Source organism: Calonectris borealis, chromosome 17 (genome assembly GCF_964195595.1).
Source record: "Calonectris borealis chromosome 17, bCalBor7.hap1.2, whole genome shotgun sequence".
NCBI classification, from domain to species: Eukaryota; Metazoa; Chordata; class Aves; order Procellariiformes; family Procellariidae; genus Calonectris; species Calonectris borealis.
This window is the reverse complement of record NC_134328.1, coordinates 14,961,631-14,988,321: the sequence shown is the minus strand read 5'-3', so window position 1 is coordinate 14,988,321 and position 26,691 is coordinate 14,961,631. Positions and strand designations below refer to the sequence as shown.

At 37.2% G+C, this 26,691-nt stretch overlaps 1 protein-coding gene across 12 annotated transcripts in view; it reads left to right on the top strand.

The window, feature by feature from the left end:
- The window catches only part of DIDO1 (death inducer-obliterator 1), a 62,222-nt gene that overhangs the window by 14,889 nt on the left and 20,642 nt on the right, over positions 1–26,691 (top strand). For 7 of the 12 annotated variants that reach the window (XM_075166685.1, XM_075166687.1, XM_075166681.1 and 4 more), the window contains 6 exons: positions 5,204–5,405; positions 7,624–7,734; positions 8,070–8,982; positions 9,292–9,610; positions 12,589–12,801; positions 13,597–13,822. In XM_075166685.1, the coding sequence (XP_075022786.1) occupies positions 5,309–5,405; positions 7,624–7,734; positions 8,070–8,982; positions 9,292–9,610; positions 12,589–12,801; positions 13,597–13,822 (1,879 nt within the window). In that variant the 5' untranslated portion in view covers positions 5,204–5,308. Of the gene's footprint in view, positions 1–3,346; positions 3,535–5,203; positions 5,525–7,623; positions 7,735–8,069; positions 8,983–9,291; positions 9,611–12,588; positions 12,802–13,596; positions 14,151–26,691 lie in introns of those variants that run through there. The other 5 variants (XM_075166680.1, XM_075166689.1, XM_075166691.1 and 2 more) reach the window with 3 other exon arrangements.

Here is a 26,691-nt window from a genome sequence, read left to right as displayed (position 1 = left end):
AAATAAAACAGCTAGTAAGCCGAAACTGAAGAATCTACCCTGAATTCAGACATAGAATTTTTTTTTTTTTGTATGCAAGTCCTTGGATAAAGGAGAAATTAAGTTATTTCTTTTGGTTGTTTTTAGTTCGTGTTAAAGGTTTTATTACTAAGCTGTCTTTCAAGATACTTTTTTAGAGTGATGTCTTCCCAGTTCACTGAGGCAGGGAATTCTTAATGCAGTTAAAATGATAAATTCTAGAAAAGACAAAATCTTTATGCAGTCAGTGGACCGTTGAACATTTTGTTACCTCTTCAGGGAAGTGAGTGAAAAAGTAAAAGTGGAGATACTGATCTGAATGTATATTTGCTGGTAATTTGTTGAATTGGCCTTTGTCTAAAAACATAAATAGAAAAAGATGGGAAAATGTTGGTGTTCTTTAAAAGCTTTGCTCTGTCATCATCAGATTAAGATGTTATATTGAGGCATCTTAAAAAGGGTTTAATGAAGTCAGCATCAGCAGATCCAGGTGTCTTCAAGCTGCCAGTCCTGCAGTTAACATCTCTCAGCCCTGGTTACTGTCATAGATAATCTCTCTCCCTTCCTTTTTGCCTGAAACTTGTAAACTTTTGGGTTACAAAGATGACAGTAGATAGCAGTATGCTTTTCTTGAAGTTTTGTCTGAATGTGAGAGTGATAATATATTTACAGAAAAGTGGAGTGAGATTACAAGCTTTCCCTCTTTTTTATTAATTGATTAATAAAGACATGTTGGAGGATGGATTTTTAATGTGTATTGTGTGTTTGTGAACAAGTGGTGTTGCAGTAGCAGGATTTGGAATTTGGGAATATCTTTTCTCTCTCTTGTTAGATTGACTGCTGACACTGCTCTGGAATTTCTTCAAGCCATGTATACTGAAAAACACACAGGTTTGCAGTAGTTAGGGAATCCACAGGGATGCTGAATGTGAGTGATGGCTTCTGTTGTAGTCTTACAGAGTGGGCAGCCCTATGTTTTTGGGTTTGTCACTGCTTGAGAATAGTTGACCAAGTTGAAATTAAAAGCTTGTGATAGTTTTGTGATTTTTTCCTAGGATACTGTAGGATAAAGTAGGATACTTTTGTGCTTCGATTGCTTCTGGAGTTTAGGTCCAGGATGAATTCAAGTGTCTAACTTGTTTTGGGGAAACTGGAACATTTTACCTGCAAACTAATGGGGGAGGAAAAACCTGAATTAATGTTTTCTTGGCTGATATTCTTTCTCAAGATATTGTGCATCAGCTTTATCTTCCACTTCTAGATAAATGACTGTTCTGTTTCACTGGAATGCTCATGTTGTTACAGTTTACAAGCTTAAAACAGTGTATTGACTGAGGGGGCAGTTAATGAAATCCTGCTGGTTAAGATCTGATGAGCGCTCGCTCCATGGATAATGGGTGTGCACATGTTGAATGAGATAGCAGCAAGGTGATACACCAGCTCAGCCTGCTTAAGGGGATCTTGTTCTCCATCCCTGTTCTTGCACGTCTTTAGTTCTGATGTTCATTTTTTTAATCATTTTGGATCGCTCTTTGGTGGATTCATTTTCTGCTGGATTCATAAGCTGAGTGTTTACTAAGGAGTTGGGTGATTATTTCTGTGGCAGAGATATGTGGGTGGACGTGGCGTAGACCATGTAACTGAGCATGGGAGAAGGGAGCAGGACAGTAGCAGTCCAAGTAGCATTAGGGTTGTACTTTGTAGTCCATAAACATGGATTTAATAACATGAATTTAATAAGCACTGTGAATCCTTTGTTTAATGAGGACCTGCTGTGTATGGTACGTAACCATTTAAATCAACCCAGGGTTTGTATTGGCAAAGCTTACTTCATCTGTAGGAGGAGCTATTTTTCTTTTAAGAAACTCTTGATTTGTGTTTCTAACTTTATTTATCGTCGGTCTTAAAAGCTTACGCATTTTCACAGTGGAGATGGCTTATCACAGAAGTTGTTAACCTAAGCAAAACCAGAGGGCTTTTTGAATAAGCAACAGTATATATGTTTATTGTTAACATTATTTTGCCTTTCTGGCCCATCATTTATAGAGATTCTTGCCTCAAATTTTTCAGAGGTACATAATATCCTGTCTTAAAGGAACATCCTTTTTAAAGGAGATGGGAATTGTCTATTAGGGGAAGTACAATAGTTTTCAGTTTCCAGCTAGAACTTCCAGTTTCAGAAATGAGATTAATAATACTGTATTAGGAGGAATATGATTAAGTTGATCATGGACGTTCAGTTGCTTTAAAACAAGATAACCAGTTTGCTGCTTCAGCTTACATTTATGTCAGTATCTCAACTGCAATTGAATAGTTAACTTGAGAACAAACAGAACAAAATGAATAAAAAATCATACTGAATTGGGAAGAGAAACAGATACTTGAAGACTTCCAAAGTTGCCTTATGTTGTAGTAAATATTTTTGCAGGCAGTTAGTAGAATCTTTGTTTAGAAGTGCCAGCAGGCTTGCTAGGTTTAAAAGTGTAATTGTGAGTTAAGGCTTTGTGCTTTTATGTTTTGATAATCTTTGATTTTTTCAGCTTCTTTTCAGCGTTAAAGTTTAACCTGTATTAAGATGCAGTTCTGCAAGAGCAGATTAATGTAAAATAAGTTTGAAACTTACTCTGTTTTTCAAGAAAAATAATTTGGACCAAATGGGGAGAGGAACAAATGGAGATACTAAATAATAATAAGAGGAAACCAAGCATTTTATAGCAAATATAGAGGGTCTGCAATTTTAGTGTTTTAAGTGTACTGAATTTTTATACCTCTCAAATTTGAAATTATTTTAAAATTGCAGTTCTGTTAAAGTTTTTTCCTGTAGGTAATAGAGATAATAATACAGGTAATAATAATGAGATAACATCTACTAATGCAAAAAGAAGCATGATTCTTGCATAGAATCCATTAGTTATTATTTGTGTTAAAAATGCTATTTTATGTTAAATCAGAGCTGTAGACTGTGCACTGTACAACCTTGCCACTGGGTGGGGTATGATGAACGTTGTAAAATGTATTCTGTTCAACGATCCAGAATATCTCCTAAGAAGAGAGGGTGCTGATTCCGTTTTTGGAATGCCTTAGTGATACCGGCTCTGTGGCTCAAACGTTATTGTAAAGAGCATGTTGCACACAGGGCCTTGAACACACAGATACACAATTGTGCACTGTGAAGACAATCCTTTAAACAATTCTTTCTTTAGTGTGTTACTGGATAAATTATTCAAATAGGATGCACTTTTTGCACGTTCTAGAGGCATTGTTTGTTTCATAGTTTAATATTAGAGTTGAACAAGAAGTGATTAGCTGACTTTCCCTCTTCCTTTAGGCATATCACTTAAAAGTTGCGTGATGTGTGATCAGTTGGAGATTCTGAACAGGGAGATTGAAAGGTTATTACAGAACAACAGCGTGGAAGAAGGCACTTTAAAGTCAGACTGTCTTCAGCCATCAGTGACTGACTCCCTGGATATAATCACTGATTCAGACAATGGAGCAAAATACATATTAGAGCAGGTATTCAATGCCATGAGATATAGCACTAGGGACTTTAAAATTAGTTTATTCTATTGTCTCTTTTTTTGTTTAAATTTTTTCTCCTATTTTTGAAATGGGAATAGTTGGCCGAGGGAAAGAATGTAGATAATGTACTTAATCCCCTATAGAGAAGGTACAGGGGAAGAAAATACTGATGTGGATCTAGCTATATACTCACGTTTTTTTTCCTAATTCTGCTTTGCCACAGTCATGCAAATTTTGAGATTTATTGTTCATGAAATAATGAAGTGATCCACTGATGAAAATCAGATTTGGGGAGGAGTTTGTCTTTTCCCCTCTCCTTATTTTTGGGATGGTGACATGGCATTGGAGAACACCTACAGATGATCGTTGCTTAGGAAGTAAAAAGTGTTTCTAAACAGCAAGCATGCTTTAAGAGTTGGGGGCTTGAGGATTTGGAAAAAAAGACCTACTCTTTAAAAAGAAAAATCAGACTGTGTATTGGCATGTCTATGAAGGATTGTCTAATCTGTTCTTAAATTTGTACGTCTCCCCAGCTGGAGTGTTAACAATCAGTTTTTACTCCTTTGAAAGAATTATTAATGTTTTAGTTATTTCCTACACCTACTATGGCAGTTCCCCTGCATCATTAATTGCAAAATGCTGACGTGCAGAGTCTGTGTCCAGTATTGTTCTTTTATCTTCATTAATTTATTTTATAGGCCAGTTCAAAAGTGACTTTTTCTGTCCATCTGGTCCCCCTTTTGCTTCCAAATGCTTTTCCAGTGTTGTTCTAGTTTGGTAGACTACTTTGGGTTAAATGCAGGCATTTCCTACTGATTTTCAAGCTCAAGTGACTTGGGAAGCAAGCAGTCAGCGTTGATGTTCATTTGCCATTCTGCATGTGAATTGGGACCCCTGGGCTAAACAGTTGTTCTTGTTCAGATGATTTAAATGAATGCCTTGTGATTTTGAAATATTTTCCGAGGGTTAATTTTTGGGAAAATATGTTGTTATTGATGTAATCTGCTGTCCTTGAAATAAAGCTTCTGAAATTTTCTGTATTGCAAATCTTATTAGTGACAGGGACAGTGATAAGGAATTTTTCTTAATTCTGAAGCTCAACCATAAATTTTTATTATCCCACCTTGCAAAACCACTGAGTAGCCACTTGGATTTAAATCCTCAAAGCTGCAGGTGTCTTCTGTGATGAAATTTAGTACAAACTGGTAAATCTTCCCTACTGTAGCCTTGGGCGTGCTAATGAAGTTTAAAAGCATTTCTGCATTTTCATTGCACAATATCTGCTTACTAAATTTCACTCTCAGAATGCTTTTAAATACTATAAATGGAATAGACTTGTTGATTACAGTTTGTTACTGTTCTTGGAAGTCTTAATGGGATCTAAATGAATTGATGAGACTACAGTCATATTTTGTATTTATTTCAAAGGTCTCAACTGTTGGTAAGTGGTGGAGGTGGTATTGCTTTACTTTGACTTTTCATTCCGGTTTCAGTGTCCTTCTGAAAGTAGAAAGCTGTCAAAAAGGCAAAATAACAGAAGTTACTTTATAATGTAATAGAGGCAAAGCAATTCCAAATTTATGTATACAATAGTAAGATAAGTTCATAAATATATCGGTGTCTTATTTTGTCTCTTTTTCTCCCTCTCTCCTCCCCGCCCCAGGAACCAGCAGGAAGAGGAGGATTGGTAGTATTTGGCCCTGCTGACAACTCAGAGATTCAGTCCGGTGCTTCTGAATCAGGAAAGTCAGCATGTGCTGGAAGGATAATGCTGAATGACTCTGATCCTTTGCTGCCCTCGTCTGGCTCTCCTTTTCATTCAGCTCTGCAGGGAGAAACCATTCGAACCTCTAATGCTGTGTCAGGTAAAGCATATAGAGGACATTGAAGAGACTTCTTATTTCTTTACATTTTATCTGGGGTTTAAATCTCAGAATTTGGATTACCTCTGCTTGTAGCTTTTAACATTTCTTCATCTTCCAAGGTAAACAAAGATGTAAACTTTTTTGACTTGTTCCCTTGCTTCCATTGCAGGCTTTTTCTGGTGTGAATATAATTTTAGTGTTGTTTTTTAAAAATTTTTTTTAAATTATAGTTAGTGATTTTTTTACGGGGGAACTTAATAGAATTTCATATTGGATTGAAGCAGTTTCAGCTTTTTACCTGTGTATCACAGGCTTAAAATTCACTCTTTATTCTGGCTGTAATGTTAAAAGTAATCAGTAACTATTTAAATTGGTGTTCTAGAGTCTGCTGCTTTTACAGCGACATTTATAGTGTCTCACTGAAGTGACTCTTAAGTTAGAACTTAAGTGTGAATTTTTTTAACATAACTGTATGAATTTTTATGTTTCCATAGCATTGACAGTTACGTTTCTGTTGTAGCATTGTTAAATATAATACTACAAAGCAGAGGAGTTGCACATAGGGAGATAGTGTTTGATAAGGGATAACAGTAATGCAACTGATGCAGTATATGAAATAGGCATTTATCACCAGTGTACACTGCAAGATTGGGAAAAGCTTACTAAATGATGCCTCTGAAAACTTGTAACTGTAATGTGTACAGCTGTTAGAAATATCTTTGATTCTTTCAGCAAGTACTGTTATATAGGAATTCTGTTAATGTTCCCTTTTGGCTTACCTGTGCAATTCTTGAGCCAGGAATACACATATAACAACTCCAAAAACATTCTTGGGGGAGAGTGGGGAGTGTTTCTTGTTGTTGTTTTTAAAGTACTGTTTCTGTTTACCCAATTCATTGAGGTATACTTACTACTGCATATTACAGTTTCATATGAGCAATGTAATTGCAATGACTGCAAAACATAGTTTCTGCATTCATTTAGGAGAGCATTTACATGGCGTGCAACTCATTTAAAACATTGCTCCATGATGTAATACTAACTTTAATACTTGTTCAAACCAGGTTATTCCTGAATTACTCAAAATGAAATCTCAGATCTTATATTTATTTCTCTCATTTGCTTCTGTTTTCTCAAATAAGAGAGTCTCCTAGTACGCTGGAAAAGACATCTGAGAAAAAAAGGGATCCTGGTTGTCAGCACAGATTTTCTTTTTTTTTTTCTTCTATGGTTCCATCTGTGATACTTGGAGGTTCTTTTTTTGTTTTGTTTTGTTTTTTTTTCATTCTGGTAGGTCATATAGGCTGAAAACCTTTTTATAAATAACCATGTCAAAGAGCAGCCTTTCTCAAGTTTCATCCAATGCACATTTTTTTTCCAGAGAGATGTTTGAGAAGATTTTTATTTTGTTCTTTTCTGTATAACTTCTCCTATCCAATAAACCTTGTTAGAGAAATAATGAAGGGAAAGTATGTTGCTTTATCCTGAATAGCCACCAGTGTTTCTGAAACAACTTAAAAATAGCAGCTAAACTATTTAATAGACAAGATATAGACCTAGTTTATTTTAACAGCGAAGACTAGGGTATTTCTCTGGTTTTACATTTTGTTTAAAATCCAAAACCTCATTATTCTTTGACTAGCCCTGTATTATCTAAACAGCAGTAGCTTTGAATTTCTTTAAACTGGCTGTTGTTTCTACCTTGTTTCTTAGCCTGCTGTAGGTAATCAGCAGTCCTTTCTAACAGAAAATGTTACTGATATCAAATACCATCTTCACCTTTAAAACAGTAACTGTGTCTGTACTGTCTGTTCGGATGACTCCTCGTTTGCTTCATGGTCTTTCACACTGGTGCATGCATGGTTCCTGTATCCACATAAGGAGTGGAACTGCTATAGGTTTTTCCCCAGGCAAACCCCAGGGAATAGGTTCATACCATGAAAGGATTTTTTTTGAGAAATATCAGAAATACCAGAAATCCTAATGCTATTTAATAAAATATGTCAGTATAGTGTCCAAACCCATATGTTTAACTTAATACTTTGTCTTTGAAGGAATTCAGTCAACTTTTTGTTGATATTCAGTGACTATTAGTGGCTTGAAATTCAAGTTAAGTATTTGTTACAATAACTTAATAAGATTACGTCAGAATATTTAATAATTACTTAGGCTATGAACATTTTTGAATCTGAGTTTTGAACCTTATGTTTCTCTTCAGCATTTCAGGCTGGGGACAGTGGTGTTCATGCTATGGAACAAGCTGTAAGTTCACAGCCAGTGCCATTAGAATTTGAATCTAATACTGACAACATGGAAAATAGTTCTCCTGGTAAGATTTCTTCCTTTTAAATTGAGCAGAAAATATGCTTATTTGTCCGTTGTATATATGTGTTTGTGTGCACATATGTGTATATACATATATTTTTAAATAACAGAAATGTTTGTAACAGCTGGATTATGTTGGCACAGTGTTCAATGATGTACTTAATTGCTACTGCTGTTGTATTACGTTTACAAGAAAGCATTTTATCTGTTTTGAGAGTCATAAAACGAGGTGGAGAGATATATATTATCACAAAGGAAATAATACTATGTTGAAAAAAAACTTCTAAGAAAAAACATCTTCCTTCACCACCAGTTTAATAACTATTCCCTTGTTTCTAGCATCAGTTTTGGATGAGAAAGGTGAGCAAAGCAATGAGGAGGAACAAAAAACTATCAAGCCTACAAGTAAAGAGTTCAGGAAAACCTGGGGGTTTCGAAGGACTACAATTGCTAAGCGAGAAGGTGCAGGAGATGTTGATGTGGACTCTAGTGAACAACAGCCACAACAGCAGCAACAAAGCTTAAACCTCCGGCGTAGCGGACGGCAACCAAAGCGAACGGAAAGAGTGGAAGAATTTCTTACAACAGTAAGACGCAGAGGAAGGAGGAGTGTTCCTACTGCTCTGGAAGATTCAAGTGAACCAGCATCGTGTCCAGCTACAGATGCTGAAACTGCTTCAGAAGATAGTGTTGAGAGCACTCCAGATATAAAACCTGCAACTCGGAGGATTCGCACTAGGAGTAGCAAGGATCAGAAAGGCTCTAAAAGCAGACACACAAAAGAGGAGGAAGAAGAGGAGGAGGAGGAGGAGGAGGAAGAGGAAGATGATACTTCTGATAGTGATAGTGATGGGTTAACACTAAAGGAACTGCAGAATCGACTAAGAAAGAAACGCGTTGAACAGAAACCTGTGCAGATGACATTGAAGGATATACAGAACCGCCTGAGGAAAAGAAACTCAGAACAAGATCCTACAGAAACAGGTGATGTCCAGTCTGAAAAACAAGTTGAGTCTGAGTTGCCTGTCAAACAAGAGCCTGAGACTGCAGACAGCACCGAGATTGCAAGTCAAGTGGTTGTGTCTGAGGAAGACACCGAAGATCCTCAGGTTCAGAAGGAGGTAAAGCCTGCCCTTGGCACAAAAGGGATCACAGATGAAGAACCCGAAGAACTGCCCAAAAGCAAACCTGAGTCTGAGATTTATGACCCAAATGCACTGTACTGTATTTGTCGTCAGCCTCATAACAACAGGTAGGCAAAGGTTTCAATTAAAAATGCAGTGCAAATAGTTGGAATTTTTCTGTGATGAAAAATTAAACCAAATGCTAATGCTTACTTTTTGAGTATATGTAAATGAGCTGTTGGGTTTGTTTGAAGTTTGGGGGGTAGTTTATAACAAATATTTAAAAGAGGGGATAAACAAATCAATACAGAAATGAAGAGTGAGGCAGAACAGTACTTTTTTGGGGTACTTAAGATCTGCTGCTTGAAATACCTGTTGAGCGTTAATTGTCTTTTCATTTCACAATGTTTTACTGTTCCTTGGGTTTTTTTTTTCAGGTTTATGATTTGTTGTGATAGATGTGAAGAATGGTTTCATGGTGACTGCGTGGGTATTTCTGAGGCTCGAGGGCGATTGTTGGAAAGGAATGGTGAGGACTATATCTGTCCAAACTGCACCATTCTACAGGGACAGGATGAGCCTGTTTCAGAAATAGAACAGCAGGAAGCTAAAGCAGGGCAACTAAATGTGGATGGCACAGAATTCACAAGCATAGGAACAATTGAACAAAAATCTGTTGAGGACCAAGGAATCAAGGGTAGGATTGAAAAAGCTGCAAATCCAAGTGGGAAGAAGAAACTAAAGATATTTCAACCTGTAAGTGTTCTAATTGTTTCTTATTTTTCGTGTTTCCGTTGAGATAGTGGCTTACTTGCACGGCTGTAAATCTGACTTGTTTTTTTAAAGCTAAATATGAAGCTGAACAACCCACTAAATATTACTGTTTAGCGGAAGTTTATCCATAGTTCTATCAGTACAGGAACTAAAACTAAGAAAGTGTTATTTTGAAGTGGGGAATTTAAAAGTTTTATGTAGATGTAAGGAAATGCCACACTACATGCTTTGTGCTATTCTGCCCTTTATAATTGTTTTGGAAGTCAAATAATAAGGTGTTCTTTTAATAAAAATATCAGAATTCTGGACTGGTTTATACTAGCTTTGAAATAATCTCCAACAATTTTGGACATTTTCAATGATAGTGAAACTTTTTACTTAACACTGACAGGTATCTGTTGGAGTTAATTCCAGCTGTACTTCTCTGTACTTCCAATTAGTCTTTGAAGTTCTGATTTTTGTCCTGATGCTTCTTCAAGTTAGTACATAGAGAATTGTTTTATACTGCCTTTTTTAACATAAAAATGTGTCTTTTGAATTATTGCAAATTCTGGCATAAAATATAAAAGAAGCTTAAATTTTGAAATAGCAAGTTCCATGCCCAATTCAAAATACAGGCAAAGAAGCTCTTTCAGCTCGATGTACACAAATTTAAAAACTTAATGGTACAGTGATTGTCTTTGTATTGCCTAAGCGACTGTAGTAATGCTAACATCTTGAACGTTTTCCTTTTCTTCTTACTATGCCTTGAAGAGCATATTCAGTGTATTTGCTGTTAGAGTGCTACAGGTATTCATATTTTTTCTGTACAAATTTGTTATTTGACGCCTAATCTTTAAACTTTGAAATCATCCCTAAAATAAGTATTACAAGTTTGAGTGTAAGAATCTGGAGGAATCTTTCAGTTGTAGTACATGTTCTACAAAACGTTTATGAAACACCCCCCCCTTCTAGTCAATTTAAACAGCAGAGCTATCCATATCAGCATAGTGAGCTTCATGTATAGATCAGAACAGTTTGAGCTTAATATATGAATATTTACTATTTTAAGACAAATGTGTAACAAACAGTATTTTTCTCAAAAATGTTTTCAAATACAGTTTCAAATACATTTGTACTTCTTTGTACACAAAAACGTTTTTGAGGGTCCAGTTCTGTTGGCATTGGTCTGCATTTTACTGACAATATTAATTTTAAGTTCTGCTTCTGAGTATCACCAATTACTCTTTGATATTAGCATGCTAACAAGTTACTTAAACGTGTTAGGCATCTCTCCTTTAGTGAAAGAAAAACATAAGTATCATTAACTCATTGCCTCTTATAGAAGAACTGTTAATATTTTAGGTATTCTTTTGGCATTTGGAAATGGAATGGAACTGCTCTATTTGTGTTTGCCAAGTGGTACCATGTTTTGAGAGAACTGAATGGTCAAGTATGTCTGTGTTTTAGCCCATGCTGTCGAACATCAGTTAAGATCCCTCTATGGCTTGTATAAACAAGCACCACTCTCTCGCTGCAGAATTCCCTGCCCATTCTAGGCAAAAAGATCATTGCTATTTCATATGTTGATGTGCTGAAATCACTCTGTGGTACGGTGACTGAACAGTCGCATTATTCAGTTTATCCGTTCTCTTACACTGGTATTCTAAGCGCTTTGAGAAAGACTCCTTTTTGTTGCTGTTCATAAGCGCCTATGGCTGTAGAGTTTTGGTTTGTGATTAAAACTCCTAGAAATTGTGTAAGTACAGACATAAACACTGAAAGTTTTGTCATCATCTGAGTAAATGCCTTAATTAGAAATGGCAGCTCAGTTAATCTGAAGTTTGAAGTGCTTTCTAGGAAACATGAATTGATACTTCTTTTTTGTATTTCATAGTTAAGTGTGTACATGATGGAAAAGTATTCTAAAGCATAAGCTTAATTTTTGTGGGAAAATTCCCAAACCCAGGTTTTATCAGACTGCAGCAGATAATGCTGTCTTACTGACTTTTGATTGGGGAAAAATAAGCCACACTATGCAAATAATTTTTTTTTTTTTTTTACTGGAAATATTCCTGAAAAACTCACTTTTGGTAATTACAAATTGCGGTTTATTGATAGGGGAGAGGCTATCTAGAGCTACAGTAGTTCCAAGTGTTAGGTCAGTTGTATAACATTTTTAGGAGTAATCTAGAAGAGTGAGACTAAAGGCGTAATACCTAGAGGTGAGCTTTCAGATAGTTCTAGACTTTGACCTAATGGACTCTGTTTTCAAGGAATGTGCTATTTTCTAAATCTTCACATTTGAAGACGAAGTGCTTAGTATATAACACTTTGATATAAGTGGAGAGTAATTGTGAAGCAGAGGAAAGTACAAATTGCATATGCAACCTTTTCAGTGTGTAAGAAGTATTAGGCTATGGCAAAATTGTCTAGGAGGATGGTTGTGTTTATGTAAGTTGGAGACTTGTAAAGTTAAAATTGGTAAACCTCTAGAGCAAGAATTATCTGTACACTTGAATAGCCGAGTGCTTAATTTTGCATGTGTGCATGGTTGAGGACAGCTGCTAATGGTGATATATAAGTAAAATGTGTTTTAGAAACCTTGCTCTTGAGAAAACAGTTCTGCATTATTAAGGAGATTTCTCACATGATGTAGAGGATCAGAAAAAAGCATTTGTGTGCTTATGGGATCAGAAAATTTAGGAAACCAGCCTCCCTTAGTTCACTGCTAGCAGACCAACCACTTGAAAATACATGTTCTGAAAATAGTGTGTTACAAGAGTGAAATTCTTACATTTGTATGGGTTGTTTCTGTTATATCATGAACAAAAGTTGTTTTCACGCTGGCAATTGTGCAAGTTAGTAACAGTCATAGCTGTCGTCTGTACATACGATATGTAAGCATTTCTTCATGTTATACAGGTATGTTTCTGTTGTTTCCTCTTTGGAGTTTGAACTCACTCCATTTCAATCTATAGGTAATTGAAGCTCCTGGTGCATCAAAGTGCATTGGTCCTGGCTGTTTTAATTTGGCTCAGCCTGATTCTGTGTATTGCAGCAATGACTGCATTCTCAAACATGCTGCAGCCACTATGAAGTTTTTAAGTGCTGGCAAAGATGCAAAACCAAAACCTAAAGAGAAGATCAAACCAAAATCTGAAAAACCTGGCATGCCAAAATCTCAACTGCAGGTAAGCTAATGTTCATGATCCAAAACAGTTGTTCTGAAGCACAGTGGCTTATTTCTGTGCTCTCCTTTTTCAGACAAATAAAATTACCAAGTCCTGCATTGAACAGGAGCTTTTTTTTTTTTCCCTCTTGCCTTTTTCTGTGGCAAAAGCATTGTTTAATTCTTCTGACAATAAAATTTTTTCCTGTCACTTTAAAAATCTTAAGAATTGCCTCTAGATAGAAATAGTTTCTTGAAAGGGCCTTATAGGTGGCAGTGCACTTTTAAAAAAAAAAAAAAAATTAATAAATTCCAAATTAATTTACCTTTAAAAAAATGATAAGTAATACACCTTTTTTATTTTAATTTCTTTCTAAATTAATTTTAGCGCCTTTAACTCCAAATTACTGGGGTTTGGACAGTAATTTGGAATTACTGTGAATTGTGAACTAACGTGACTGCGTTGTATGTGTGCTTTGGGAAGCAAAAAGATGAAATCAAAGCCTTCTCCTTTTCTTTTTGAAACCACTATAAAATGGGCAGTAGTTTTTCAAACAAACAAACAAAAACCCCCACAACTTGGTGAAAAATACTGTTGTTCTGAGGTGGTTTCTTTGCCATTCTCTTTTCCTGAAGTTAGAGTGTATATTACCTTTGCTTTATAGACTTGAATGTGAAATTACGTCATTTCAAGCATATTTACAGGAGCTTACTATAAAAGAAATTTGTGTATATGTACGTAACTATATCTCTGCTTGTTTTTAAAATATAATATATTTGATGATTATTAGTAATTAAGCTTCTTTTGATCATACAGGCAGGTATTAAGCCTCTTTTGAACCAAAAGAGACAATTTCCTGAGAAAAGAGAGATGAATGTGAAGAAGACTGTTTTGACAACTGCCAAGACTGAGGCAAACACTCAACCTATTGCTAAAGAGCCAGCAGCAGAAAACAGCACACCATCCTGGGCAAGCGATCATAATTACAATGCTGTAAAGCCTGAAAGGACTGCTGCCATTTCATCTTCACTGTTGTTCAAATGTATGTATCGCATAGGGATATTCCTGAATAATCATTTACATTTTCTTTGAATACCCATCCATTCTTGGCTCTGCAAGACTAGGGAGTTTAGGATTTGGTGGGGTTTTTTTTTCTTAATATGGCACCAAACTACTTTTCTCCACCTTCAAAGATTCGCACACAGAGATACACACAAGTGGGAGATACTTTTAGAAGTTTCATTTGTATCATATGACAGTTGTACGATTAAGAGCCATTCAATCTACCCAGCTGATTTCTGGATGAAAACTACGTGATTAAGCTTTAAATTTTTCCCATAAAGACAATAACTGTTTCTAATCTAGAAAAGGTAAGTATTGATACATTTGTGTTAAGTCTTACAAAAAGGTTGCACAGTGTGCACCATGAATTAGCAATTGACTGTACTAATTTGAATTGTATTTTTGTAATTTAGATTTGGCACCTGTCTCTCAGGTCTTGCATTTTCAGTGCTAGTGCCGAGAATGAAATCTTCAACGTGGTATCCAATGATACTTTACACTTCTACAAACAGCTCTTTAACAGTCAAGTATATCCAAGTTCTTCCTGCTGCTTTTGTTCCTTACATGAAATAATTTAAGGACCATTCGTTACTTTTAAGTTTCGTGGTAGGCAGTACTCTTTTTTTTTTTTCCCCCTCTCTCTATTTTATATGTTCATACTTCACACATTATCCACACACACAAGAACACATCTTAAGTGGATATTAGGCAGAGATACTGCCTTGCATATTTTTGCAGGTTTTGAATAGCATCCTTGTAACTCATATAAAGGTAAGTAAATACTGCTTTGTAGCCTGAACAAGTCTTTCTGCTAATGACATTTTTTGATTGACTCCAGCTAAGTAGTTTTATAATGCAGTGGTGGAACTTCAGATGAAATCTTACATTCCACATTTACAAAACACATGATGTGGTGTCTAATGTTTACTCACTTGAAGATTAATGAATTCAGAAATTCAGTTCTCACAGCTTTCTTAACCACACTTTAGCCAATTTTACATTTTATGTTCAGAAATAAACCTAGTTATTAAACACATTATATGTAAAGTAACTGATAAGTTTATAAATTATCTTTAAGATGAGATTTTTTAGATGTAATTTTTAAACACTGAGGGAACACCAGCTACCCTAAATTGCTGTTTATTGTTATAGCACATAGCAGACTTACTATATTTTAATTGTATTTACCCACATCAAATCTTTAAATGGTTATAATTTTTCCCTGCATATTTTTGTTGCATATTTTGTTACTTGGGCCATGTGCCTTTTTTATAATGAACTCTAAGATACATATTTTGATAAACTTCCATTTTTTAAGCTGCTTCTAAAGAAATTGTAGCTTCTTTTGTCAGAAACAGTAGTGTTTTAAACATAACTAAAATTAGCAGAGAAAGGTGTAACTGAAAATATAAGGGCTTATTTTACATGTCAAATTTTTATGACACTTTCTCTCTCATAACCATATCACTTAATGTCCTTATTGCTATAGTTTTTTTCCTAGGAGACAGGAATACAGGTTTTGAGGCAGCAAATTTGGGGGTTTTTTGGGGGGGTTGCTCTTAAGTTTTACCACACTGGAGGTTATACAGATTTAACCAATTCCAGTAGAAAATTGGATTCCTGTAGCTAAATTGTTAAATTGGTTCAAAAGTATGTGTATATACCAGACTTTAATATAGAAAACAACCTAGTTCGTGTGATGAAGAATTCTCATATCAAATGCAAGGAAGATCTTCAGATTGCTATTATTAAGGTAAGTTGTACTAATATGTGGAGACTCTGTGCCATTACTAAATTCCCACGTAAATTGTTTGTGTATTTGTGAAAAAATCTGTCCTGCTTTTTGATTGGATGGATTTGATCTGTAATCTTCCTGAGAAGCTGCTATTGCATCATTTTTAAGAGTATCCTACATGATTTTATTTTTTTAACAAATCTCTATATGCTGTTCAAAACATAGAAGTTACAGCATTATGGAAATTGGTGAGAGTTATCTCACTTCACTTCGGGTATCTAAAAGCTAGAACTCTTTAAGTCTGAGCTAGTCTGTCAAGAAAAACACCTTCAGTGTACAAAACATATCTGTTTTAGACACCAATCTTAGAACAAAGTAATTCACTGTTTAGAAATGCTTATTTCTGAACATTGATTATGAAAGACATTTAAGATGACTAGTTCAGACATCCAAGTGTCTAATGTTTGGACTTAAGGTCGCCTAGAGGAGGCTAAGGACGGGATTCTTTCATATACAGTATTTCAAAATATAGCCCGCGTTCTCCCAGAGCTTCAAGCCATGTTCTGCAAATCCTTTTTTGTGACTTCAGTGCACAAGGCCCTTTAGGAATTAAGGAAACTTAACGTGATGAGCAGAATTACTCTCTCTAATACTCTTTCCATCAGTCAGTTTATCATATTTCAGACATGGATTTACTTTATATGTTTACTCTGTACTTGTCAGGTACGAGATTTTGTTGTTGTCACATGTGACAGTAGTTTTATTAAGTAGTAGCAAGAAGAAAATCAAGCCACTGTACAGATGTACTGGGTGATAGGGGTATGTAGTATATTTGCATCTAAACCCTGCCACCAAGCCCCCTTTCCTCCTCCCAACCTGTTTTGCATTTTTTAAAAAAAAAAAAACATATTTGGTGCTAGTAGTATGCAGTTATATAGAGCAGTGATTTCTTTTTCTCTGTTACCCCATTAGTTCGTGTTTCTTCACTTCCTAATTTTTTTTTGTAGCTTTTTGGGGATGAGTTAGGGCTGTATTTGGAAGTGACTTTGTACACCAAAACCTGGAGCCTGATTAATGACACTGTCTAACATCTTGATGTTCCCAGTGCAAATAATCGTATTTATTCGTTTAATAACTAGAGTGGGAAATACCTTGAACTTGCTTTGATAAGTGAATATTAAGTACAAGTACTTTTGAAGTTGCAGGCAGTATTTGAACTACACATATAAGAGGAGATTAGGTATGTATCACATTCACTTTCAGAAGTGTTGCTTTTAATTTCGTTAGGAAAATTGGTATTAATTTAATATGCAGTGCTCAACTTTTATATTGAATTTCAAAAGTCATCGTAGCTTCCAAATTGATACAAGTATATGGATTGTTGAGATTTAGGAACATTGTTGTTCAGAGATTCAAGTTGTGATAGAAATCCTGAATTTGTGATGTAAGCTAGTGTTAATTATCAATATTCAGGTCATATCAAAGGAGGTGTAAAATTCATAACAAAAGCGAAACAGACTCTTGTTTATCTAATAAGATCATTTAGCTGTTTGTGGGGAAGCACCACCCAAAATGATTTCTGAAATGTTTCAGTTTTGTTAGCAGACTAACATACATCGTACAATAATAAGAAGCATTATTTTTAATTATACTGGAGAAGGACAAACTTTAAACAGTATAATATAAACACCTTTTTTTCCAGAAGGAACCACAAAAGCAGTTTGTGTCCACTGCTTATTTGACTCAGCTGAGAGCTTATGTATTGCATTTGTAACAATATTTATCCATTATATTCACTGCTGCCCTGTAAAAAGGACGTAAAGGAACACTTCAGACGTGGTTTGCTGATGCAAAGGTTTATCAACGGTATCAATGTATATGTCTGAAGGACCTGAACTCAAGTTTTCTGCTTGATAGAGCAACACTTGGAAAAGACTTTTTTCTATATTTTTGTTGTTAATTGTCAAATAGAAGTCAGCAGCAAATGTATCAGCAGTTTTAAAATAGAAAATGAATCCAAAAGGAGAGGAAGAAGAGACCTTTGTTGTATCCCAATTTTTAAACTACCCAGTCATAATATACTAAGTACTCATCAGTGCTTCAAATCTTTGTTGAAGTTCAGCTGACTTATCTTATTAGACTTAAAAGAAATACATGAACTGATAATTTACTCAACTCAGGTGCAAAAGCTACTTAAACATCTTAACTGCATTTATTGATAAAAGTAACTAGGCGCACAGGAGAGTGAAGAGGGCTTATTAGATAAAAAATAAATATTAAATGTGTTATTGCTGTTCTTGTGGTAGAACTTCCTGAGTAAAAAGCACTTCTTTGCACCAAGGCACTAAACTTCTGTTTACTTAACTGTAGACAGATAAATAGTTTATAGCTAGCCATTATAGTATCTCATTTGGTACTAGTATTTCATAGAAATTGTTAATGAGTGGGACTTCGAAGGGGAATTGTTTCATTAAGAGAAAAAGCACTACGTTTGTGGTACCTCTCCTGCTTTACAGCAGTGACTTATGGAGAGACAACTTAACACTGCCACCTCCTGGAAGTTGGAGGTCAGGTTTGTAGAGCCCTGGCTCTGGTGATACAAATTTCCTTTTATTATCCCCTTTCAGTTCTCTTCATTTCTTCTGCAGCTAAACTTTTCTACGCCCAAGACCTATTCACAAAGTGAATAGCGTTTGCTTGTATAGTTAAAGATCCTGGATACCAAGGGCACTTGGAGTGCTTTGTTCCTATACACCTCTAACAAAATACGGAGACGTTGTAAAGCGAGCCCATCATCAGAAAATGTGATGTGCATACCAAAATGCTAGGATTATAGCATGCATAATTTATGTATTTTTTTCTTGTGTCATTTTTTTTCTTTCTGTAATAACAGTATGAAGGCAGGAAGGAAAGAAAATATACCACTATAAAGAGAGCAGGGGGAAAATGTAGTACACTCAAGCCAGAGGAGTTATGGCTCATGAGGTGGAAGTGATGTAGGAAGCTGTAAGTACCGTTGTGTAAAGAAAAAAGTAAGGCCTCGTCTGTACACAGATTGGTGCCAATTTAATGCTGCTCCTCAGGCAAGATTGTACCAGCTTAAGTTGTGACTCTTCAGTTGAGTGCAGTGTATGTAGATATACTGCAATTCGTTCAGCTGTTAAAAAATACTTAACTACTAACTATTAAAAAATATTTTATTTAAACTGAGGAGCTGTTCTTAAGTCATAAATATGTTTGTCTGCAAGGACTGATTGTAGTTAAACTTGATGCCTTTGTTTTGGTGTGAGTGCTTCCCCATAGAAAAAACTGGTCTGTGCCAAGTTCCATACTGTTATAACTAAACTACTTCTGGCATCTGAATTAACTCCTTGAAAGCTAAGGTATCTTTGCTTAATGCTACATTCTGCAATGTAGACCCATACTAAGAGGCAATAAGTACCAAGGGAATAAAAAGAATTACTTATTTTATGTTACTGGCTATTTTCTGGGACACAGGGCTGCTGTATATGTAGGTCTAGCCTTAACCCTTTGTAACTAGAGGAGTTTCCAGAAACGCTGCTGACGGACCAAATAATAATCAGCATACCTAAGATGAGTCTGCCAGAACTTCTGAGAAATTCATCTTGGAGATCTGGCTTTGGAAAGATTATAGTACAGGAGTGGCTGGTGTAACGCAGCTCCGGTGCTGAACTTGCATCATGAGAATGGCAGGGGCTGTGCTGGCACGTGGGCTGGCACATGATCTGAACCCTGGCTGTGGAGGGAGGCAGACCAGTAGTGGCTGCTGAAGCCAACATCCCCTGGGACCCAGCCAATTAAAAGGAGCAGTGGGATCCTTGGGGAGCGATTATCATCTCCTGCCTGTGAACTACTGGAGCTCCCCTTCTCTGCTCTACAAGGTATGTTACATCTGTCCTGTGGCTGTCAGCCACCTGAAGATTTTTGCCGTGTCTCTTTAAGTTAGGAAGGCTGGTCCCTGCTGCTGGCATGTTTCCTATTTTGCCTTTCAAGCACCTGGCACCCCCAAGGCGCTTGGACACAGAAAGCCAGCACTCCTGCCATAATGGGTGCTTGGCTTCAGTATAAGGAACCATTGCTGAGAGGAAGGGTTTGGGGGGGGCAGAAACCTGGTACAACTTACGGATGCACTATGAATATCAGGGTGGTTTATCTCTTGTCATCAACACTGAAAGTGATGAAAGTTTGATTAAAAAAACTCACCACCCTCTATTGCTGTTTTGCTTTCTTTTACTAATATTACTTTAGTTCTTTGAACTTGCTCACTTGACTGCATAGCCAGTGAAAAAGGTCTTCCTCTGCTAGTCCCCAAATAAAAGGGTTTTTTTGAGGTGATCTCTTGCACTTTGGAGTCAAGTTTTGCTGCTGATCTTGGTGCTGATGATTTGCTGTGTCTGATCTGTACTGAACTTGGAAGCTGAAGATGGCCTGTCCCTGCAAGGAATGATGATACCAATCCATAAACGGTCTGGAAAATAAGGAGCCCTTTTTTTGCAGCAGATAGTGCCTCTCTCTCCCTCAGGAGTGGTGTAGTTCTGAAGATGTAGTTGTCTGATGTAGATCAGATAAGTCACTATAATTTCATGTAGATTAAAACAAACAAAGTTTTGCGTGTCTAAGCTACAGATTTGCATGAGCACAGCTACAGCGTTGGCTTGAATGCAAACAAATCACCACCACAGAAAAGGCCCTCAGAAAAGGTCTCAGTGTTTCCTAAACTAATTAACTTTAAAGCCAGATTTACTTTCTTAGTGTGCCTGAATGTAAAGCCTTGGCATACAGGCAGCTTAATTACGAGCTTCTCATTGTGGTGCAGAGTAGAACTGATAGAGGCTTTTGAAGAAAAACAGCAGGGCAGGAGGCACACCTGTGAAACACTAGTGTTTGATAATAAAGTTTGATTTGGTCTTGAAAGTGGAAGCAGACACCTCGTTCCGTAGGCAATTAACAGTGAAAACTAACACTGAAACCTATTCAAGAATAGTTCAACACTTCTGAATTATTTAGAACTAACGCTAAGCTATCTTTGAGGGAAATGACGAAAAGTCTAGCAAAAACAGGTTTCAGGAAAGCAACAGTTGAACGGCCATGGAACTGAAGTGGTTACAAACTATACCTCACCTTCACAGCCTTGGGCACTGAATGTTCAGTGCCACAAGAGGGTGCTTCAGTGGCACCTAACAGGATTGACTCTTCGACAAGTTTCTGAGGCTCTGAGATGTCAGGCATGCATCCCAGCAGTGTGACTATGCAAAGGCTGCTCTTGAGGAACGTCTCAACTGGTAAGTAACTTCCCATTGTAGAGTGCTTTATAACTGACATATAAAGCACAAGCTCACCCGTCTATTTTGTTCAATTTTTTAAGTTAGATAATGCATCGAAAGGTTTCACTTCGGAAGAACGCGTGGATTAAAGTTCGGTATCAGCCACTGCATGGGGGTGGAGGGGTTAGTTTAAATTCTGCTCTGTTAAAATTATTTCTATCACGAGTCATGCATGCATACCACAGCTGCATCGAACAAGTTCATTTAGGACATAGTGAGGCTGAGTGGCAAAGGGAAGCTGTTGTAACACCACCAGTTTTAAATTTGAGAAGTCTTGCCCATCTCCTGTTTCAACAGTTTTACAAAGAGGAAAATGCAGTTCCTAAATTCTCAGATATTGGCAAATAGGGGTGAGATATTTCATCTTCTCTGAGCCAAGAGACTGTCCTTTTCTACTTATGTGCCGAAACAGGCTGCCCTCACCTTTTGTAGCGTTCAGACTGGACAGCTGCAGCACGCTGGAACGACTGCACAGAGAAATGGATAGTGCAGCTACCTGCATCTGAGCAAGAAGGAGCTGCAGGACCATACAGAACTTCACAGTACAGTTTCACAGGCCAGTTTTTGAGTGACGCCCAAAATGCTGGCTGGGGTTTTTTGTGAATTCCTCAATAGGTTATTGCTTCTGGTTGGTCTTTTCACACCTGCATTCCTATTGGATGCTTAAGCTATTGTAAAGGCCAGTGCTGTTTTGAGAAGATTAGCTCTTCTCAAAATACGTAATTACTCAGCTCTGGCCAGCCTTCATGCAGGCTGTCAGAGAATACCTTCTAATGGGTATTTGTGCTTTTTTAACAACTGCAAAGCTACACTACTGTGAATTTTCCTCTCTCTAATTTGACATTAGTTTATTTTGAAAAGGACATAAAAATCCTTTTAAGTGTAGTAAATTATCCACTTTAAAAGGTGGATCACAAGTAGCTGTACTCTGCTTCTTAGGTTTTATTATTCATATTGTGGAATTTTACAGAAAAATGTTAACTACCAGCTTTCTTACTGTTGGTGCCACACTAACTTGTATGCTGTGTGTACGTTTGAAAGTTAGTTTTGGTGGTGGGTTCCCCCCCCCTCCCCACCCCCCCCCCCCCAAAAAAAGCCACCTCTATTTTAGTGACAGAGGAGCATGAAAAATAACTAGAACCCACGCATGCTTCAGCAGCCTCCGTGCTGTGGGCTTGTAAAGGCTCGCCGATGTGCAAGGCTGTGTCTTCTGAAGTGTTGGGTTGCTGACGTCCTGCTCCCTTGGGCCAGTGCTCCCAGTGTGGAAAGTTCTGTGCAAGCTGAACAAGACAGCACAGCCATCAGCCTGTGCTCCCCACACACTGCCATGAGGAATTTTATCCTGGGGAAAAAAAAAAGTAGATTAGTGTAGATGGATGAGAACACAGGGAAATGTTAAAACAATATTAGACACCAGAGGCAATAGTTCTGGTGTGTGAACAGCCTTATGCCAAATTTTTAATTCGGTAGGGAGGCTGCTCATAATTAGTACTATGTAACAATCAGCTTGCATGGCTGCAAGACATTTTTCACAAAAATCTTTTTAGTGTTCTGTAGTAGTAGCTGTGATGCCTTTTTTTTTTTTTGGAAAGATTTTTAAGAGAAAAAAACCTGAGCCTTACAGGCTCATTACAAAACAGGCTCTTCCAGTGTAGCTGCCTATGGTTTAACTACAGGATCATTTAAAAGTTTTAGCATCAGCTAGAGCAAGAAATTGAAGATCTTTAAAGTGTGATTTGAATAATTTTAAAACTACACAAACAAAAGTAGTGGCACACCTCTTCAGGTATTTAAAAGTTGGAAAAACTAGATAATGTCTCCAGCAAAATAACCTGTCACAAATGAGATAATTTAAACAGAAACTAGGGGTGGTGGTGGTGTATTTTTGAAGTGGCTTTCTAAAGCTATTCCAAAGAAAGATTGGGTGGAGAGGGAAAGGGGGAAGAACCAACATAGGCTTAATGCTCTACAGAAATTTTGAAGAGATCAGAGGAAGAGCAAGGTTTCCTTTGGATAATTTCCATGCTGGTGGTGTAAAACACAGCCTCCCAGTGTAGGTGAGGGATTATGATATACGAGTGCATCCCGCAAATCCTTCACAGAAAATTAAACAGCGGTACGCTGTGGAAATCATTCCTAACTTGGACCTCAACAACCACATTACAATGCTGAAACATCAATGTTGAGATGTACAAAAGTGAAGTATATGTAACCATCAGGCTTTCAGCAGGCTCGTCAGTAACACAGTAGATAATGTGGCAGTTACGTCCTCCATCGCTTACAGAAGTTTCGTTCTTAGCTGCATGTTGTAATATTTGGCTTAGCTTCATGGGCAGTTTCCTTAGGGGAGGGGTTCTGTATCTGTTGACATCTAGTGGGAGAGATTATAGTTATGTCTGTAGTGAACATACCGTAGTAATGCTATTTCTTAAACCTTGCAAGGAATACACTTTTTACTGCCAGAGGATTCACTGGGTTTCACTCTGGAAATGAGCTGACTCATTAGCTCTGTCTGAACCTCTCAGTCTTTTTAGCCCATGCCTCTTCAGTCAATAAGAATCCTGTTGCTCTCCTAATAAGTGGCTCACAGGACGAAATGGGGAAAATGGGAATTAATGTTTTGTTTTGGTTAAATACCGTTTCTAACATCAAGCAAAGGGAGGTACACCTGTGTGTTCAAAATGCCGAATAGAAGAGCCACTAAATGCCTTATTCTGGCACTAATCTTCTGTCTGTGGTGAAACTCCCTGTTATTCTCTTAGGTTGGATAGGCTAATGTTCAGTAGTCATCTCTATCCTTCTATTTTAAATTTGTTTAAGAGCATTTATTGTAGGTACACTGGAGCTACTGATGAAAAGGACTGGAAACATCACAGTATAAAATACAGTGACCAGTATGTATAGTAGGCATTGACTGCGTCTTCTCTTCAAGTTGTTCGTGGACTGCAAGGCCAAGTGATTTGAAACTCATGGTCTGAGAATACCTGTTCCATTATATGTCCTGTCCGTTTGCTGAGCGACTGTGGCGTCTGTTCAGAAGTTAAATTCCACGTATGTTGGCCTACTGCTTTCTGAAAAGAGTACATATTTCTGCTACTCTTGCAGCCATACACTTGCCATAGTTTCATACTTATCAGAAGATAGCGTAAGCTTTGGGGTGTGCTCATATTGCGGCTAAGTCAATAGAAGAGCGAGCTGCTGCCAGAAGAGGCAGTCCTGCTCCTTCCTCGCACTCAGCTGGGTGCTCCTGTGCGTTGGATCCAAGACCTGTGTAACGACACAGTGAGTTGGTTCAGCTGGATTATGTGGCAGCACAATCTTGTCACTAAAAACCAAAACTTGATAGGACAAAAGTTCTGGTTTCTCATAGTCAAAATAGGATAAGAGGTTTTTTAGATTAGGTTCATTTACAGCCATCACAGGTTATTTGCACATGTAGGATTTAAGTAGTCTTGATCCTTTGTCAAAATGCGCACACGATTTGAGAGTCCTTCAAATATAGTCATGTGTCCTCTAAATTTGAAGAAGTAGTGGATAGATGTTCTGAAGCATTGAATGACCTACATGTGGCTGAAATAGTACATACAAAATCTGTACCATCAATTTCTCTAATCAGCAAGTACTGCTAGGTAGACAGTTTTAATTGGTATAAAGTAGTATTGTAGTTTGAAACTGTTAAACTTCCATGAAGCTTATGAAATATTTGCACATTTTCTATTGGCTAAAGAAGCACAGAATTACATGCCTTACTTTGGAAACATTTCTAAATAGTCATGATGTCAGCTCATAGAATAAAGGATGCTTCTGCATCTTTCTTCTTGGACACATTGATTCTGCTGCCCTTCAACCCTGGGAACGTCAATAGTAACTTTATTTATTTAACAAGTACATATTCTTACTATGATACAGCTGTTTGTAACATAGAAAGGCTTGTGGTGTGGATATAGTTCTCATATACACAACATCTCATTGACACAAAACATCTTGGTTGTCTATTTTTAGTTCTATCAATGTAGTTCTTGTTAACTAATTTGAACTAATCATTAAAAAGATAGCGTATAGAGAATTAAACACAAATTTAAAATTTCACATTTTGTACTTCTGCTGTAAACCAAAAGAACTAAATGTCTTAGCACCAAGGACTGAATTTTACTGTTGTCATTTTGAAACCTGCCTTTCATGATGAGACACAGAAACGTGCTTCTGTCCTGCCTGAAAAGGTACAAATCTGTGCAGAAGATACAATAAACCAGGAAAAAGAGAATGGAAGTAGAGTAATTCCTGCAGCTTTATCAGTGCGCACGTTTTGGATATTCTCCTTCTCTCTATTCAAGACTAAACTCAAAATAGTTTGGTTTTTTACCTCTGTTAAGTTCTGGGTGCCTAATCTGACCAAACCAAAACCATCAGCAATAGTTCCCGATCCCCCTCCTCCCCCCCGGGATTGCCAAAGCCCTCCGGACAACTCGTACAGTGTTAGCGGGGTGAGGGAGGGGACGTAAGACATTGTGGGTCACACGGAAGGTCTCCCTTGCTCAGTCTCTGACAGTAACCAAGACCAATCTCTAGAGAAAACTATAGGAATAGTGCGAGAGTAATAATTTTAATCTACTTTATAGCAAAATCTTCACATTCTTTCAAATTATTTAATGTATTATGGCAGCTGTTTCGATTTACACTTCAAATAGTTGAATCTCACTCAGAAAAATTCCTCAAGGTGTCTACTTGTAAAATGCTTCCAGGAAAAAAATAAGGATAAATATATCGTGTTTCTGGATCTTCTGGCCTCCCCATGTGTTCCAGCAGAAGTTCAGCACACACCCTTATACTTACCTTCCAAAAGTTCAAGTGCAGCATCGTTTCTTAGTTCATCTTAACCACCAGTTTTTGTATTAGTGGTGAGGCTGCCAACAGTAAGAGCCCATTTAAAGACATCGGGGCTGGAAGCATCTTTCTGCTGGAAGCGCATGCTAACAGTCAGGGCGTACCTGAACTTTTAAGTATGGAGAAAGGTGGCAAGGCCATTTCCTCCCGAAATGAGGGAGTATCACATTATGTCTCTTAAGCATTCCAAATCTTCCCTGATTTGAGGGGTGTTTCCGTTGGAAGCTTGGGCTGATTTGTGGGGTTTATTGAACCAGACTTCACAGGAGTGCTTTGTCCCCTTCAAGTCCATCTCAGAACAGATAGGAAGATTGGACAATTTAGACCCTCCTAGTAATTTCTGCTCTCGTTATAGCAGACCAGATCTGGAAAGCGAAGAGGGACTGCTTGGTCCTTGGTAAAGTTATGAAAAGTTAAATTCCTGGATCTTTCCCAGGAAGCATCCTGCATTTTGCAACTAGGGTTTCTGGGCTAATTCATCTACAAACCCTCACTAGCTAAAACATCAGATTAAAAATTAACTTGTTAACTAGTCAGTGGTTATCTACAGATTTGTGAGAAAAAAGGCTTTTTTTGGGAGAAAACTTGGCTTTTCTAATTGAAACAATTGTATTTCAGGAGTTGATTTTTGGTAGTTTCCATCAGAACCCTTCCTTGTTTGAGCTGTCAGGATAAATGTGCTAATGTTAGCCCACTGTAACTTTAATGTCCTGTAAATTATGTGGTTTTTTGTTTTGAGCTTTTTTGCTGTGTTGAATTGTTCCTGTCAATGCCAGAAGGTGGACAGATGAAATGCAATTTAAAGAAATGGTTGCTAAGGTCCTGTGCAAGCATAACTTTCACATGGGTGAAAATTGGCGCCTTTACTTATACTTTGTAAATTTT